At 40.2% G+C, this 16273-nt stretch overlaps 1 protein-coding gene across 10 annotated transcripts in view; it reads right to left on the bottom strand.

Annotated features, from left to right (window-relative positions):
• Positions 1 to 16273, bottom strand: part of nav2a (neuron navigator 2a) — a 104792-nt gene that overhangs the window by 38699 nt on the left and 49820 nt on the right. For all 10 annotated transcript variants that reach the window (XM_026177713.1, XM_026177729.1, XM_026177735.1 and 7 more), the window contains 4 exons: positions 15083 to 15192; positions 14879 to 14987; positions 13776 to 14198; positions 4939 to 5061 (listed from right to left, as the gene is read on the bottom strand). In XM_026177713.1, coding sequence (XP_026033498.1) covers positions 4939 to 5061; positions 13776 to 14198; positions 14879 to 14987; positions 15083 to 15192 — 765 coding nt within the window. The remainder of the gene's footprint in view (positions 1 to 4938; positions 5062 to 13775; positions 14199 to 14878; positions 14988 to 15082; positions 15193 to 16273) is intronic.

Genomic DNA, 16273 nt, shown 5'->3' with positions numbered 1-16273 from the left:
TCTTGATAAACAGCAGCTGTGTTCAGCAGTGACAGGCTGATGACGCCAACCAGCAGGACCAAGAAAAGACAGTATAAAGTATGACCAGATGCAGCTGTGCCCATGTATGTCTGTTAACATATTCTCCCTGTTTCAGGGAACATGGGTCATAAAGAAAAGGTAAAAACTGATCTAGCAATTATTTTAGTCAGAGCTCGGAAACCTTCCACACACATTCACTTAGCTAAGCCAGTGAGAGCAGGTGGAGGTGGGGTTACAGAGGACAGACAGAGATAGACAGGTAAAGTGTGAGACACATGGCATGCCAGCTGTTGGTAGCTGAGGAAAAGAGCTTATGAGGTATAAGTTGAAGCTCTTTCTTCCCCTACCTCAGGCCAACAGGGAACCTACTCAAGTCTAGACAGGAGAGATAAGATATTGGGGCTCGGGGCATGTTCTAAACAACTTCAGCTCTCATGCAGGTGGGACTGAAGCGCAGTGAGACAAACTGGAAACCAGCAAATGTGCTTTCAAAAAACATAGGCACCAATTTTCTGACAAATAAAATCATCAGAGATTTCTTAAGTATCAAAGTCCATGATACGCACATTTGTTTTTGCATGATAGGATTGCAGATAAAGTCCTTTGAAAACGCATCATAATAATTTAAATATTGAATTAAACAAGACTTTGTTGCCTGTGGTTGCCAATTGTGAGGCAGTGGTTGCCTCACAATTGTGCTCAGCAGGCCAACAGGGAACCTGCTCAAACCCAGAGAGCTCTCATGTGTTCTCTCCAGTTACTCCAGCTTCCTCCCACACTTTCAAGACAAATATGAACTGCTGAGTTCTTCTGTGCTACCGCTGTAATAGATTGGTGACCTGTCCAGGGTGTGTCCTGCTTCTCACCCTGTGAGAGCTGACATGAGTTTCGGCCCCCAGGATAAACAATTAAGAGCAAATCAGAGGAGCTACCAGTGACCAGGTAGCTGCAGGTAGTCCATACTGACAGAAACTAGAACAGCAACATTTAACAACCGGGCTGGGTTACAGATGTTGAGAGATTGCACAATAGCTTAACAAGAGAAGGGATTTTACAGCTCTGGCAAGTTATCACAGTGGACTTACACAATTCACACTGCAGAGTGATGTTCCATGAATGTGGGAATTCGCCAATCCAGTCCATCATAGTCTGTGCTAAAAATTAAACCAAGGCCTTCCTGTGTTTCTTTGCATTATTGAGCCCTATTGAAGCATTACTGCAATAAATGAGGAGTATTTAGATGTACTTCTAACAATGATCTGAATATCTTGAAAGGCATAAAGGCTTAGTCAAAGGTGGTAAGTTTATTTTAGTTTATTAGGGTAATGCAAAATACTTTACAAAGGAAACAAATCTACAATGAAAGGTAACAGACTGAGAAACAGCTTCTGAAACATGAGTGTAATCCTGCTCTTAAGAAGCATCACACAAAGCCTGTAAAACATACACAGACATTTAAAAAAAAAAAAAACAAGCACTTTCTTTGTTCCTGTTCTTTATGTTACCTCGGGACTACAGTGTCTTTGTTGTTGGAATAGTCTATAATCCAAATTATATTTCATCACAAGACAACCCTGTTTGCTGTTCCCTGTAAGTACTTGTATCTATAACTCATATACACATACTCTCTGAAGTCTTTGGAAGTCTACCGAGTCTCTGATCTTGATTTAAAACCTTTTAGGAAAGGCGCTTATTGAAAGACACTCTGACAATGATGATCTGAGTGATCTGACCCAGCCACAAAACAGCACTTGTGCTTGTACTTACAAGCAATGTTTTAGTTTTTGACATACTTTGGTCTATTTCAATATAAATTCATTTTTCTCAGCTATCAAACAAATAATATATCAATAAAAATGGAGACTTTATGTATTATTGTGTCTGTTTTCCACGGCGATTTGTGTAGACACCATCAAGACAAACATAGAGCCTATTCGCAGAACCCTAAATCATTAACAGGATTCTGACTCCACATTATACTGATTCGTGTGAAAACTGTCTCAAACTGAGTTATGTGTGGTGATCCTTTGTTTTTTTTTCTTTTTGTCACGTCCTCATTTGAGATAGAGTAATGATATCCCCAACGCCTGTATGCAGGAATCACAGGGTTAGTCTCTGTAACACTCACTGCTACAGCATTTTCACACCACAAAGACCTCATCCCTTTGTCTGCTTTAACAAAGAGAAGCCAAAGCAGAAGACAGGCCATTATGGATAGCTTCCTCTTTCTCCGGCCACAGAGATAAATGACAGGGATAAGCATGCTCAGACACACACACACACACACACGCACGCACACACACACACACACACACACACACACACACACACACACACACACACACACACACACACACGCGTGCGCGCACACACACACACTGACACACACACACACTTTCTAGCCTCTATTTTCTTTGCCTATACACTCAGGATAGCAGGCCCTGTTCTCCCATGAGTCATTTTGTTTCCATGTTCTCCTTTGCATACATCTGACAGTTGGTCAAACTAGTTTTTGCACTTCAAACAGCCAGACCACAACTGACGCTCTCATAATTACTTTGTGTGGTTTCCCTGTTGTCAGAATATGCTGTTCAATACCGTGTTTTCCAGCATCCTTCACTTCTTATTAGCCCGGCACTGGCCTGATCTGGAGGGTTTTAGCGCAGAAGCTTAAAGACGTTTGGAACGCTCTTAACTGTGAACCTCGGGCCTTTGAAGCTTGTGACCTCTTCGTTCTGGGGTCACAAGCATTTTGCCCCGGTGCCACAACAACACTAGACACCTACCCCCAGCCCGACTTCCTCTGGGAGGCTCGGCTGCATTGTAAACCAGAAAATGCATTAAAGGCAACTACAGCCTGGTGGCAACCATACCCAGTAAATAAATATAGATAAACATACCTCTAAGATCACATGTTCAACTGTGACACTCGCAAATAAACTGTACAAAGCACACACAGAGACAGTAAGGTGCTGGTTCTCCTCCACCAGCCCCAAATTGCACTGTTAACCCTCCTTTTGTGAATTAAACTGGCTTTATCTTATACAAGAGAAAACCAGTCACCCTTCTTTATCCTGCAGCTCCACTAGTTTCTGTTTATTATGCTAATATATTTCATGAGCTGCTTCTTCAGCTCTCTTAATTAATCTCAAAGTAAAAGTGGTAAGCACATTTATCAGGCAAAGCTTCAGGGGCGAGGAGGTGTGGGCGGGAGGAGTGCAGTCACCTCATCTCCTCTTGAAAGCCCATCTGAATTTTTCTCTAATCTTTTGAACCGAAAAATTAGGCTGGAAACATTAAAGCACAAAATCAAATGGAAACAAAAGGGAAACCCCCTGACTTATCTTTTTTATTGCCTTTAAGTTTCTTCTCATTGCTGCACTCTAATCAAAACAACTTAGAAGAGGAAAAATAAGAGGTGAGAGGAGAGATGGAGTAAAGAGAGAAGGAGGAGGATGATAGGGAGGGGACAGATGAAAGGTGAGAAGGAGGACAGTTTGTTTTAAGGCCCACCTGAGGGCTGGAGCAGTTTAATGTGAAGGACAGTGTATTTGTGTGTGTGTGTACAGAGTAAAAGGTAGCAAGGGGGCGAAGGTCAAAAGTCTGGCAGACAGGAAATTAGCCACACCTGAGGATTTATGGACAAAGACTACTTGAAACCCTCAAAGCAACACAACACAACACATCCACTTAAGAGTGAAGAAATTAAAAAGGTTTAAAAGCTTTTGTTTTCTACACTTCACCGAAGCACAAATATAGACATTTTCTTGACAAAGGGATACTGTTGAGAAGACCAATGCCGCATCTTAAGCTATAGTATAGTCCCCTTTGTCACACACGATTTATCCCTTACTCTCATTACCACCTTCATCCATTCTGCAGTTCATCTTCATAACAAACTCATTCCATCCCCCCAACCTATTTCTCTTTCTTTCCACCACCCCCATCACTATCTGGTAACATGGTTTCAGCTCAGCCTTCATTCATTTCCTTCTGTCAACTTGCCAGAAAACAAAAATCCTTCTACGGCTCGATGACAGGACAAAGACGGCAATGTCTCACCAAATTACTTGCACTGAAACGAGACGCTTCAGAAAGTCCCGCAGATATAAAAATATTCAAGCGATATTCTCATTTTACTACATGTTGTGGCCCACATATCCCAATAACACAGAAACTTGCGTTTAGGATGAGTTTACGTACATTAGCGGTGTGGTGTCCGTAAAGCTCGCTGCATTATGTCCTGTGTAGTTGAACGAGTATAATCAAATCCACCCGAAAATGTGCATCGCTCTGTGTGTTTTTATTTATCATTGATATGGGTAAAAGCAGACATTTTCTAGTGGATACTGTAACTGTGCATTTGCTTTTCAGTCGTTCACTGAAATGCATGTGAAGAAGCGGAAACTAGGCCACCTTAACAAATGTTTAATCAGAGACTGATTTTTATGTATCCTTCACGGTTCGAGTGAATTTTTCGACCTGCATGTGTAAAAACACCTTGTTTAGCCCATGGTCAAGAAGTTTCGCAATTTCATTCAGACGCACTGTTTTTGTGCCACACCTCAGGATGACCTCATTGAATATTTCCCTGTCCCAGAACAACACAATATCTCTACATGCCACCTTCACTTGCAGGATAATAAATTTACATTTTCTACAGTGACAGCAGGAAACAAGCAAAAAGCATTGCAACCAGAGACATGAGCCAAGTGACCGGCTAGTTATATTTATGTGTCTTTCATTCAGACAAACACATCAAGCTCAGTGCATTCGATAGTAGGTGTATAAAGGCCTCCTGAGAAATGGAGCCTATAGATTGGAAACTCAGTTGAACTGATCACTTAAAGATATTAAGCTGCAACACAGCTTAAGAGAAGTTTAAGAGAAGAAGCAGGTAAGATATTTCAGACCTACCTGTCAGCATCTCCCTGTCCCGATGACGCGTTTCGATGGAGCGTCTCTCGAACAGCAGCCATGCTGTCGGGAAGGCGGTTAAGGCGCCGAGTGTACAATCCCAAACCTCCATCAGTCATGTAGCTGCAAGAGACAACCAAAACGTATTAGAAATAAGTAACTCTGACATATATAATTACAGACCTCAAAGAGGATGATTTGAGGTTGCGCCACTTTGTTTGAGATAATGGGACGACTTAACAGACACTTGTCTTCTTGCTGGGGCTGCTTTTGTTATAAATGTCTTATTGAGCAGGAAGCCACATCCATGTAGTTCTCTGGCTGAGGTGAAACTCTCATCAGTCAGGCTTAAATAGAGCAAAAACCTCCCACATCAACACTGGAGACAGCAAACTAACTAAGGACACATTTCTCTCATGTGGCTAGTGTTCAACAACAGTGGCCTTTAAAAGAAAAAACTGCTTAGAAGACAGTTTGCTCTCTATGTCTACAGGAAGCACATTGCAATTCATCACCAATACTGAGCCCATCAGTGCACCAGACTGGAATATTATGATTGACTGAGTAACTAAGCATTAGAAGAAGCTAAAAATACTTGTACTGTATTTATATGTGCAGGCTAAGTAGGGCATTCACTTCATTTCGTAACGGAAAATTATATTTGAAAGGACTCAATTTATTGCTTGCTGGCCTCGGAGGCTCAGTGAGCAGCAGTTACAGCCTGTGGCTAACGCTGAGGCCATGAGCACTTACATAAACATTCCCATTCAAACTAAAACAACACTAACTAATTCCCCAAATATTTACCTGTGGAGGAGCTTCCTAATGGAACTAAATATTGACTCCTTTAACCCGGGTGTAATTTAATGAGATGTTTGCTGGTTTAACGTTGAAGTTTTGATGATTCTGTGTATGCAGTGATGTGAGTAGAGAAAGAAGCCTAGCAAAAGCGCGACCACTAAAACAGTTATGCGTTATCTCAATGTAGATCTCGGTGAGAGGAAACCCTGCACGCACAGACAAACGCGCATTTGTACCTAAATGTGTATACAGTATACACACAGTACAGTGTTTCGTACAGACAGAGCTTCTTTGTATGTGACTCAAATGGAATCAGCACGAAAGCAGATTCTGTGTGCTGTATCCCAGCAGCATGAAAATGTAACTGTGTCTAAGTAACCAACCTGAAAAGTATCAAATGTTATACTTTCTTAACCAGAAGAGAGAATTATACAAGCTTTTTTAAAAGTTGTCTGGTAGTAATGTATTATGAATTGCCAAGTGATAAAACTAAACTAAATATGCACTAATTCAATGTATTTAACACTCAAGGCACTTCATATTGTACATTAATACAGAGAAAACCAACAATCAGACGACACCACCTACAAGCAAGAATTTGGTAACAGTGGAAAGGAAAAACCCCTTCTAACAGGAAGACACCCCTACAAGAACCAGACCCAGGGAAGGGCAGCCGGCAGTGGCGTAGCGGGGGGGTGGCTTACTGGGCTTAAGCCCGGGGTGTTTTTTCAGAAGCCCGGGGTCTTTTGTAGTGTAATTTTTTCATAGTTAGATGCCTGGCTGACAACTGTATAAAGCAAAAAACTACACACAATATTCGAAGCACATAGTGCACACTGTGGGAATTTACGACTGTGCGTAAATCCCCCCTAATATTGGTATGATCCGAGCTCAGGCACTAAGCGGGGCGGGGCAGGTGCTGCCTACGAGTGCGCTGTTGGAGAAACGGAGCTAGGCAGACAGAGGAGAACTGAAGTTTGACCAGGTATCAAAGCAAATCATTCGTACTGTACAAATAATGTAAATATGACGATGTATCACGAAAGATTGATATCAAACTGATCACTTGACCCATATTACGTTACTTGCTCTTCAAGTGAATCAAGAAATGGCGAAATGAAAAGCCGAACAACAACAATGCTGTTTCTTTAGAGAGTCTTAGCTTACATGTGTGTTTATGTCATATTTTCAGTTGTTACCCTCCACGGCTAAATAAATCGGTTTCAGTAATGCACTGATATACAAGAATGGACATAAGGAGCTTCTTTCAAAGAAAAAACTCAGGTAGTATTTTATATATTATGCTTTGTATGTTGTTCAGTATATTTCTATGCAAAACAAGAGGAACTTCAATACACAGCAGTACATTCACAGTTGAAACCAGATATTTACATACACTTTATGGAAAACACAAGAACATTTTTTTTACTGTATAACATCAATTTAGAGTAAACTTGTTTTGTTTTGGATAAATAAATATTGAAATATCTTTTGAATTAGTTAAATGTTAGAATAAAGAGAGACAGAGCTGTCTATTTTTTATCACTTTCATCAAATTTAGGAGTACATATACACTAAGTTTATTGTTAATTAATAAGAAACTCCAGACGATTCCATTCTGAGCTGAAGAAGCTTCTGATAGGTTAGTAGAGTCCATGTGAGTAAATTGGTGGCACACCTGTGGATGCATATAAGGCAAAACACGGAGCCTGTTTCTTTAAAAAGGGAAAATCCAGAGATGTCAACCAAAACACCAGAAAAAGAATCGTGGAGCTCCATAAGTGTGGCTCAATTTTGAATACAATTTGGTGCCATTTGCAATTAAGAAATACAGATAGTTTCTCTCTTTACTCTTAAAGTTAACAAATATGTTTTTTATATTTATCAATCTAAAAAAATAAACATTTAGTCTAATTTGATGTTACAATTAAAAAAGTGTTTGTGTTTTGATCTGAAGAGTGTGTAAATATCTGTATATTTGATGATTGTCAGCACAAAGAGGGAGAGAGAGGAGAATGAGGACAGGACAGAGATGGAACAAGAGCAGGTGAGACACACATGTTAGTCAAATGGTTGTTTACCAAAAGTATCACCGTATCATAGGTCCTCATGTATCTCGTACCTAGTGTTTCTTTTTAGGTTTGCTATTTTTCAAATTCTATATTTATTAAGTTATGCAGGCTTGTTTGCACAACAAGGCTAAATAATTATAGAAACTTTTCTCAATCTAAATAGTGGACTTTGGTAGAATTAAAAAAAACAAGTGTAGTGCAGGTCTATGATGATTTTTAGTTCTACTATCATCTAGTTCTGATTCTGGTTCTGTCTTGGTTAAATCCTAAGTAATCCTGATTTTGAACTGTTATAGTCCTGTTTTAATTCTGGATCAGTTCTGGGTCTGGTTGAATTGGGGTTTAGTCCTCGTGTGTTGATACAGCCCTGATTTTGTTCTGCCTTGCTGCTTAATTAAAAAACTAGTTTAAGGTGACCTGCATATGTGATATATATATTTTCCCTATATGAAGTCATTCTTTTTTGAACAAAACTCAAAACAGAGCCAATTAATCTTTCAGTCATTTCTAACCCCCCCCCCCAAAAAAAAAAAAAAAAATCCCACATGCATACCACCCTTTAGGGCTAAGCCCCGGGTGTTTCAAATGTCTGGCTCCGCCTCTGGCGGCCGGCATCTGCAGGCATTGGTTGGAAGGATTGCACTGATATGGACAATGTATCTTTATAGACCAAGTGTTTATCAGTTATTACTTTAATAGCATTTAGTATTTGTCTACAATTTGTTTTTGTACTGCAATGTCATATTATCTTAGTAATGAATCAAATCACACATATCATAAATGTTAAGGAAAACTGTTCATGCTCCATGTGTATAAAAGAAAAAAAAATATTGGCCTATATATCAGATTTTGTAACCATGAAACACTGGTATTGGTAAATCCCGTGCCTTTTGAGCTATAATGCAGTGATATGCAGCAGTAGCCTTCAGGTTTGAGAAATAAAGCTAACTCAGAAAGTCCAAAAACTGCATTTCCTTCAAGAGCCACTCTAAGCAGGCCACAAATGTCAATCAGTCCTCAAGGATGCCAAATGTCAACATGTCCAGCTAAACAGCATTAAAAGGCTGCCTGGTTAAAAAACAAAAACATACATAAAGTATTCACAGAGAACATACCAGTATTATATTATTGGATATAAACTGGATAGTAGATCAGTGCGTGAGCAGGCAACTACATGCTGCATAGCTAGAACACAGCGGCCAAGGTTTGAATCCCACCTGTGGCCCTTTGCTGCATGTCTTCCTCTCTCTTTCACTCTGATTTTCAGTCCATCTGTACTTACTATCCAATCCACTACTTAGGCTTAAAGTTGGGTGTTCGACTGCTTTAACTGACAGGTGTGCCAAAAGGGAGCTGTTGGCTGCTAGGTCTAACCTCTTCTAATTTCTGTTGGTTTTTAATAACAGCTGACAAATAAAACGGTCTGTTGTGTGGAAAAGATTATCCAAGATGTAGAATTGTAGTATTTTCCTAGTCTTTAAATTAGTGTTAATTAGCAGTTTCACCCACACAAATCCTCCTGCTGCTTGGTAACAAGACTTGCTACCCATAATTCATAAATTAGCGCTTCATCCCTTTGTCCAGATGCACTAACCCTGGATAAAAAAAAAAAACAACAACAACAACATGGTAATGGCCCATATGCTGATGCTACTGATTTAAAATCATCTGGTGCCTATCAACATTTTGAGCAATAAATAAATAAAACTGTCAACATTAAACCAAATGACCCATGGACTACTAAATATCAAACAAATTAATGGGATATGTTTAAGAATAAAAAAAAAAAAAAATCATAGAGACAACATAGCCCAGATATGATTTGAGTGCAATTGATTTTCATAACAACAAAAGACACAGACACTGAAAGTACTGGGATTCTCTTTTGACAAAGGACCAACTTGGATGGGGGGATTTGCTGCCCTTTATGGGAAGCATCCGTCATCACAACACAAAGTCACCTTGACGGTGACACACACAACCACTCACATACATAAGCAAAACTCCTGATTGACAAGTTACTCCTTGACACTAATAACTAACTGAGGGCCTCTCCTCTTGTTTCAGACGCCTGTTAACCTGTAACCCTCTGCAGCAGGAGAAACGTGTCCAAACAAGACACTTTATGGGCTGACACTGAACAGCCAGGTACAGTTTACACAGTCAAGCAACTAACAGAAAGAGAGAGTCGTGGGTAAATGACATTGCAGATATATTTGACTCACTAACAATGCATGCACTATGGTACAGACAGGAGTTAACTCCCATATTGTCACACTACGGAAAAAACAAACAAACAAACAGGAGTTACAGCTCCTACTCCACTCAGACATACCTGTCTGCCTTGAACATGGTTAAACAGTTAGTCCGAAGAAAAATAAACAAGTCCAGGTGTGTGTTGATCTTTGCTGATGAAAATCTCCAAAGAAATGTCAACTGTCTTTTACTGTCTGGCTTCTTCTGTCTGCTGTTACTAAGTCTGGTCCTGTGCGTGTGTGAGATCTGCTGTGATATCACCAGGTGAAAACCTGTTTGGTGATATCAGAGATAAATGCAAAGCACCCAGCAACTCTCCATGTATATACTAAGGTGCAGCCTGACTGTTTGGTAGTGTGTCCTGCTCTGTGAAAACTCAGTGTTGATATGCAGTCTCGCTCCCCTGCTCCACATGTTTTTCTCTCCTGAATGGAGGTTGGGTCTGTCTGTAAAGGTTGGAGGAGGGAGAGGAGGGAAGAATTGGAGTGGGGGGAGTGGTATATCAGCCACATAGCCCTGAGCCAAGGAGACAGATCCCCACATTTCCATGAGCAGAGATAGCGAAAGGGAAAAAAAGAGAAGGGGGTGGGGGTGATTGGTGACTGATAAAAACCCCCCACTGTAAATAGTAAAAGTGGTGCCGTCAGTCACACTGCCTGTCTACTAGGATTGAGTGTATGCTAAATAAATTACCTGTTATGTCTCAAGACGTTTCTAAGCAATCAAGAATGTAGATTCCTTAGACATTTCTAGAGCTGCAACTTGTTTTCATTGTTGACTTACCTCCCAACATTATCGCAATATTTTTTCCATAAAATGTAAAACAGCAAGAAAAAAAAATACCTGAGGCTTTGAAAACAGATAAAAAGACAAATACAGTTACTGGACCCCAGTAAATATAATGTGGAGGTTGATGTCTTTTAAATAATTATTTTTTATATTTGGCTATAAATTGTTTTACTGTTATGGCTATTTACCACTGATTGCTCTTGACCACCAAGAGAGCCTTTGGCAACAGTGGGAAGGAAGAACTCCCTTTTAACCGGCAGAGACTTCTAGCAGAATTAGGGGCTGACCCAAATATTTGTATGTTTGTGGGGACTTATTGATATAATAAATTCAAGGTGACTTTCACTGTGCTTACTTAGCAAATGTCCAGATTAGCATTAGCTCACCTGCTCTGGCTCACTTCATGTGTTTTGTGTTCATTAGCAGGGACACGTGTTCAGTGAAGGTATCCCTTTCAAAGCAGGAATGTTATTGGTGTCCCAAAAACTAACTGGCCTGCATGTGAGACGTGGACAGCTCTAAAGAGCAGCTGCAGAATATTATACTGGTTCATACTCCCCCAACACTACAAATGTTTTAATTAAAAGCGCAAGAGAAAATTAAAACATGTTATAAATTATTATATATTGCTATTTAACAGCTATTTTATGCTACTAAATATTGTTACAGGCGTTAAAGAATTAGTTCAAGTAATGTTTCTAACTGTTTTGGTTGCAGAAGTAGAAATTGTATCAGAGTTGTTCATAGCTATGAACATCTCACTTTATAGAATTAATTAGGGGCAACTTTACAGAGAGATCTTTGTGGATTGTTCACTCTTACAGGGACAAATAATATTTTCACCATGAAGGCCACAAATTAAATTCCATAAGCCTTAATGACATTGTGTTGGAAGCCAGGAGCTCAGAGAAATATCAACCCCAAGAGTCTGCGTGCCATACAGATAAGAGAGGGAAAAAAGCACCTTTTGTAATTCGTGTGATTTCAGATTTAATTAACATTTAAGAGGTAACAAAGACTTGAGGTGTGAGAGTTTACTGGTCTAATCCAAAAGCCAGCTCCTCCTCTCTGGGTAAACATACCACTTTTGTGCAGAAGAACCTGTTATTTTGTGGACGCTAACATGCTTGGAATGGAGCTAATCGTTAAATAGCCTGATGATGTCGAGAATAATGGTTAACCCAGAGGAAGACTGCCCACACACCCACATGGCTGTACCTACACAGTTCCTTTCTTACACACACACACACACACACACACACACACACACACACACACACACACACACACACACACACACAGCAATCCCCCCCACCCCCTTCGCCCCAACACAAAGAATATAATCTAGTCTAGTCAGCATGTTCCCATTTGAATAAAAGCTCATTTTGCCAGCCATCCGTCACATCATCCATAGAGATCAGACAGCTGAGACCAAATACACACCACAAGCATGTTTTTCACACAGACAAAAAGGCACCATTTAAACATCAAATCCAGCTCAATTTACTCTCTACATAATCTGTTTGATCCAATCTAGGTTGCAAATGACAAAAAGGTTTTTGAAATGATGGATATATGATCATTTACCAGTCTAAATAAAAAAGCACCAGCTTCTAAAACGTGAGGATGATGTTGATTTCCTTTGTTTAAAGACTAAACTGATGAATCAGTTTGTCCAAAAAAAGTATAATTTATTAATTATAAATATAAACGTGGCATATGATTTTTGTCTTATTCATAGTTCTTACCGATATAAAGTGTTTTGAATAAGATAATGTCTCGGCTCACATGTACACGTCACTCGTCTGTCCAGGTGTGGCTGTGGCCTGGCTTGGTTTGCTTAGTCACAGATTCAGATATATCAAGTAGTTCAACAGTACTTTGCTCTCTGGCTTTCTAAAGGTGCCTCGGGGCTGGTGACTATGGTGATCCAGATCTATGCAGGCTAGATGAAGTAATTTCCACACAGCTTTTAAGAGGCATGTTTTTTTTTGTTTGTTTTGTTTTTTAAATCACCTTCACTGCTTTTATGAAATCTCATTCATATTAACATTACACAGAATTTGAACAAATACCCTGATCTCTTGTTTTCCAACTTTCTATTCCATCTGAAGATGATTTGGTGCCTTTTATGGCTTCATCTGATAATAATGATGACAACAGTACTTTAAATTGTGTGCCAGCCAAGGTATGCAAGGGGCCTGCTACAACATGGTCACTGGCTTTCAAAGAGAAAAATAACCAGGTTATCAGGACAACAGCATCGAAACACTGAAAGACTGCAAACTTGTGGGATTTTCACTGTACAGAATAAATGATACTTGTGCTATAGAGACCATCTGTCAGCTGGGTTGCACATATACAGTCAAGAAACACTACTGCCCTCCTGTGGTAAGCCTACATTAAAGACAAGTTTCTCATTGTTGAGAGACCAAACTGTCACATCTCAGCCATAAAAGTCATATTATATAAGCATGGCATCCATTTTCATATGTTTTTTTATGTTTGAGCACATCAGAGTTATTAGAATATTTACCAGTAATCTTTTGGGGTTGGGAAATATTGCAAATATGTTTTTGTCACATAAATACTGCGCTTACCCAGATTCACTGTAACTCAACTTTTTGTGAACTGTAATGCAGTATTAGTAAATGCTGCAAAATCTTTCCAACAGGTTTTCACGTTTTTCCTGTTTAATCCAACAACAATACAGAAACAAAAGATGATGCATGGACAATGACAGAACAGAGAAATGCTGAAAATCCTCCCGGTGAAGATGTTAGAACCAGTGAAAGTTCCCTAGATACTCTTGTTAACCAAGAGTATCTATACTATACTACTTTTTGCCAGTAATGGATTTATTGGCAAAAAGTTTCTGTATTGATAACACATGTGTCTGATTAAAAAAGACTCACTTACCCACTGGTCACATCATCAGTGCGCACAGCATTCTTGCTCAGCACATCTCCATCGCTCATGTATCCCGTGACTTCCATTGGCATTCCATCAAGGTCGACGTCTTCCCCGGCTCTGTCTCCCAGGTCCACGCTGCACAGGGCTCCTCCCCTGCCAGCCAGCTGTCGCCGCAGGTTCCCGGGGTAAAGGTAGCGTCCTCCCTGGCCACCAACCACACGGCCACCGTAACCATTCCCCATAGAGGGGGCATCACCCGCCTGAAGACGAGGGCTAGACTGGCCCAGTCGCCACGAGGATAGTGAGGGGCGGGAAGATGTAAGGCTGAGGATGCTTCGACTGCCTCCGCTATTGCTGCTGCCACTGCCTGTGCCGCCACCGCCGCTGATATCTGTGGTAATGCTGCTGTCAAAGGTGGTTTCCAAGGTGCTGAGCGGAATACAATGAAGGCAAGACAAGTTGAGAGCACACATTAATGTTTTCTGATAACATTTCATTCAAAAATGTGCCTTTTGAAGCAGTAAGCAAGTGGCCAATCACTACACCAAATGTCAAGAATTCTTTTCCTAGGATCTGGAAATATGGAACAGAGAGAAGCACTGGAGAAAAAAAAAGCATCAAATTGCACAATTTCATTTATGAACAACAGATTTATTGACCTTAGAGCAGAGTATAAACTATGTAGACAGTTGGGTCAGCACTGACACATAACACCAGAGCACAGGTCACAACTCTGTAGGAGGGAACGTGATTAGAGCTAAGCCAGAAGCATCAAAGACATGCCCAACGATCAAAGTAAAAGATCCCTAAAAAGAAGGATAAGACTGCTATAAGAAAAAAAGGAGGTAATACCTGTTAAACACAGACAGACACAGTCTACTGACCACAAGACTGATTCAAATCCACCAAAAAAATGAGTGTGATTTAGATGATTTACCACTCAACCATAACAGCATTGTTTCAGTTGCTGTTCAGATAGTAAGTGTTTGTTCACATATAAACTTCCCTCCAAGCACTGTTTTCCTAACAAGCTCAGTGAAAAATGAATTGCTCAATATCAAGAAAAACACTATGTGGGATGAGCCAGAGCGCAGTGCCAATCACTGTACCTGTGTGAGACCTGAGTTCCTCGGAGGCTTGACATGGTCTCCTCTAAGTTTTGCCGCAGGTCAGCTATGTTTTTGACAGTACGCAACCGCCTGGTCTCTGGGTCTTCACCTGACCAGCACAATAAAAAAAAACAAAAAAAATTTTAAGAACATATTTTCTCTATGCTGAACCAGAAAGATTACATATTTCCATTGATCGCCGACCTGAAAGGTCCTCGATGGATGTCTGGCTGGTCTTGGTGAAGGAAATGTCTCCACCTCTGCCTCCTGAATCGGTCTCAGTAGTCACTGTTCCCTCGCTGTCTGTTTGGGATCTGGAAAATTAATTGTGCAACAGATCAAATCGATTCTGAATTATTGTGCACTTAGTGGGAACCTAATATTGAGCAAATTGTCACGAAAGAGGGATAAACCCGATTAAGATTTAAATCTGCTGTGTTTCAAGTCTTGTGACTGTAGTCCAAAATGAATGCCTGCTAATCCCCACACACCAGAAAAGTTTGCCTTTGAAGGATAAATCGATACAGCTGAACCACTGGTAGTGTTTTGAAATGATGACATTCGAAAGCTTCGCTCATATTCAGCCTGCGGTCTTTGCCCGATTCCAGACTTTGTCCTTGTTGACTACTCGCTCTGTGTACCAGACAATGAAAACCACTGACTGCTTCAGACTCACACTGTTGTACAGAGAATGGCAGCATGGAAACTCGACCTTCTGACTAACCAACCTAATACAGGGTTAAACTTTAGCTTATTTCCATATCTTTTCCTTGAACTAATTTCTACCAGTGTGCTTTGTTTTAAGTTAATGGTCATCAGCATTGATCGTATGTTTTTAATCCTTCTAATTTACTTTCAAACATAATCTTTCTGACAGGTGGAGGCGGTATAATCCTGCTTGTAATGGTACCTGACAGCAAAAGAGGAAGTTTCAAAGTGCTGATAATGGAGGCATTTTTTTGGCGGTGGGGTTGTTAACTATGGGTCAGAATGTACACAGGGAGAAAGGGCAGCAGCACAGGAAACATCAGGAAGTTAATGAGTGGTTGTTAGAAAAGACTTATTGAGCGCATGAGGGACCTCCTTCCTTATCACACTGCGACCAGGACAGAGGTCAGGGGCGCACAACATCTACACATATTTGCCCAGATGCACGTGTACAAACAGGCAGGCAAAATATGAGAACCTGAACATATTAAAGATTACTGTTTAACAATTTAGAGATGGACAAATATTCAAAGAAAACTTTGAAAAACTTTGTATTTGGTGAAAAAAAAAAAAACAACAATCCAATTTTATTTATATAGCACCAAATCACAACGAGAATTGCCTGAATAAAGTAAGGGCCCTACGATAATACAAAAAACCCCCCCAACAATCAGATGACCGCCTGTG

Source organism: Astatotilapia calliptera, chromosome 1 (assembly GCF_900246225.1).
Source record: "Astatotilapia calliptera chromosome 1, fAstCal1.2, whole genome shotgun sequence".
NCBI classification, from domain to species: Eukaryota; Metazoa; Chordata; class Actinopteri; order Cichliformes; family Cichlidae; genus Astatotilapia; species Astatotilapia calliptera.
The sequence above is the reverse complement of the archived record's forward strand: the minus strand, read 5'-3'. Positions and strand labels throughout refer to the sequence as shown.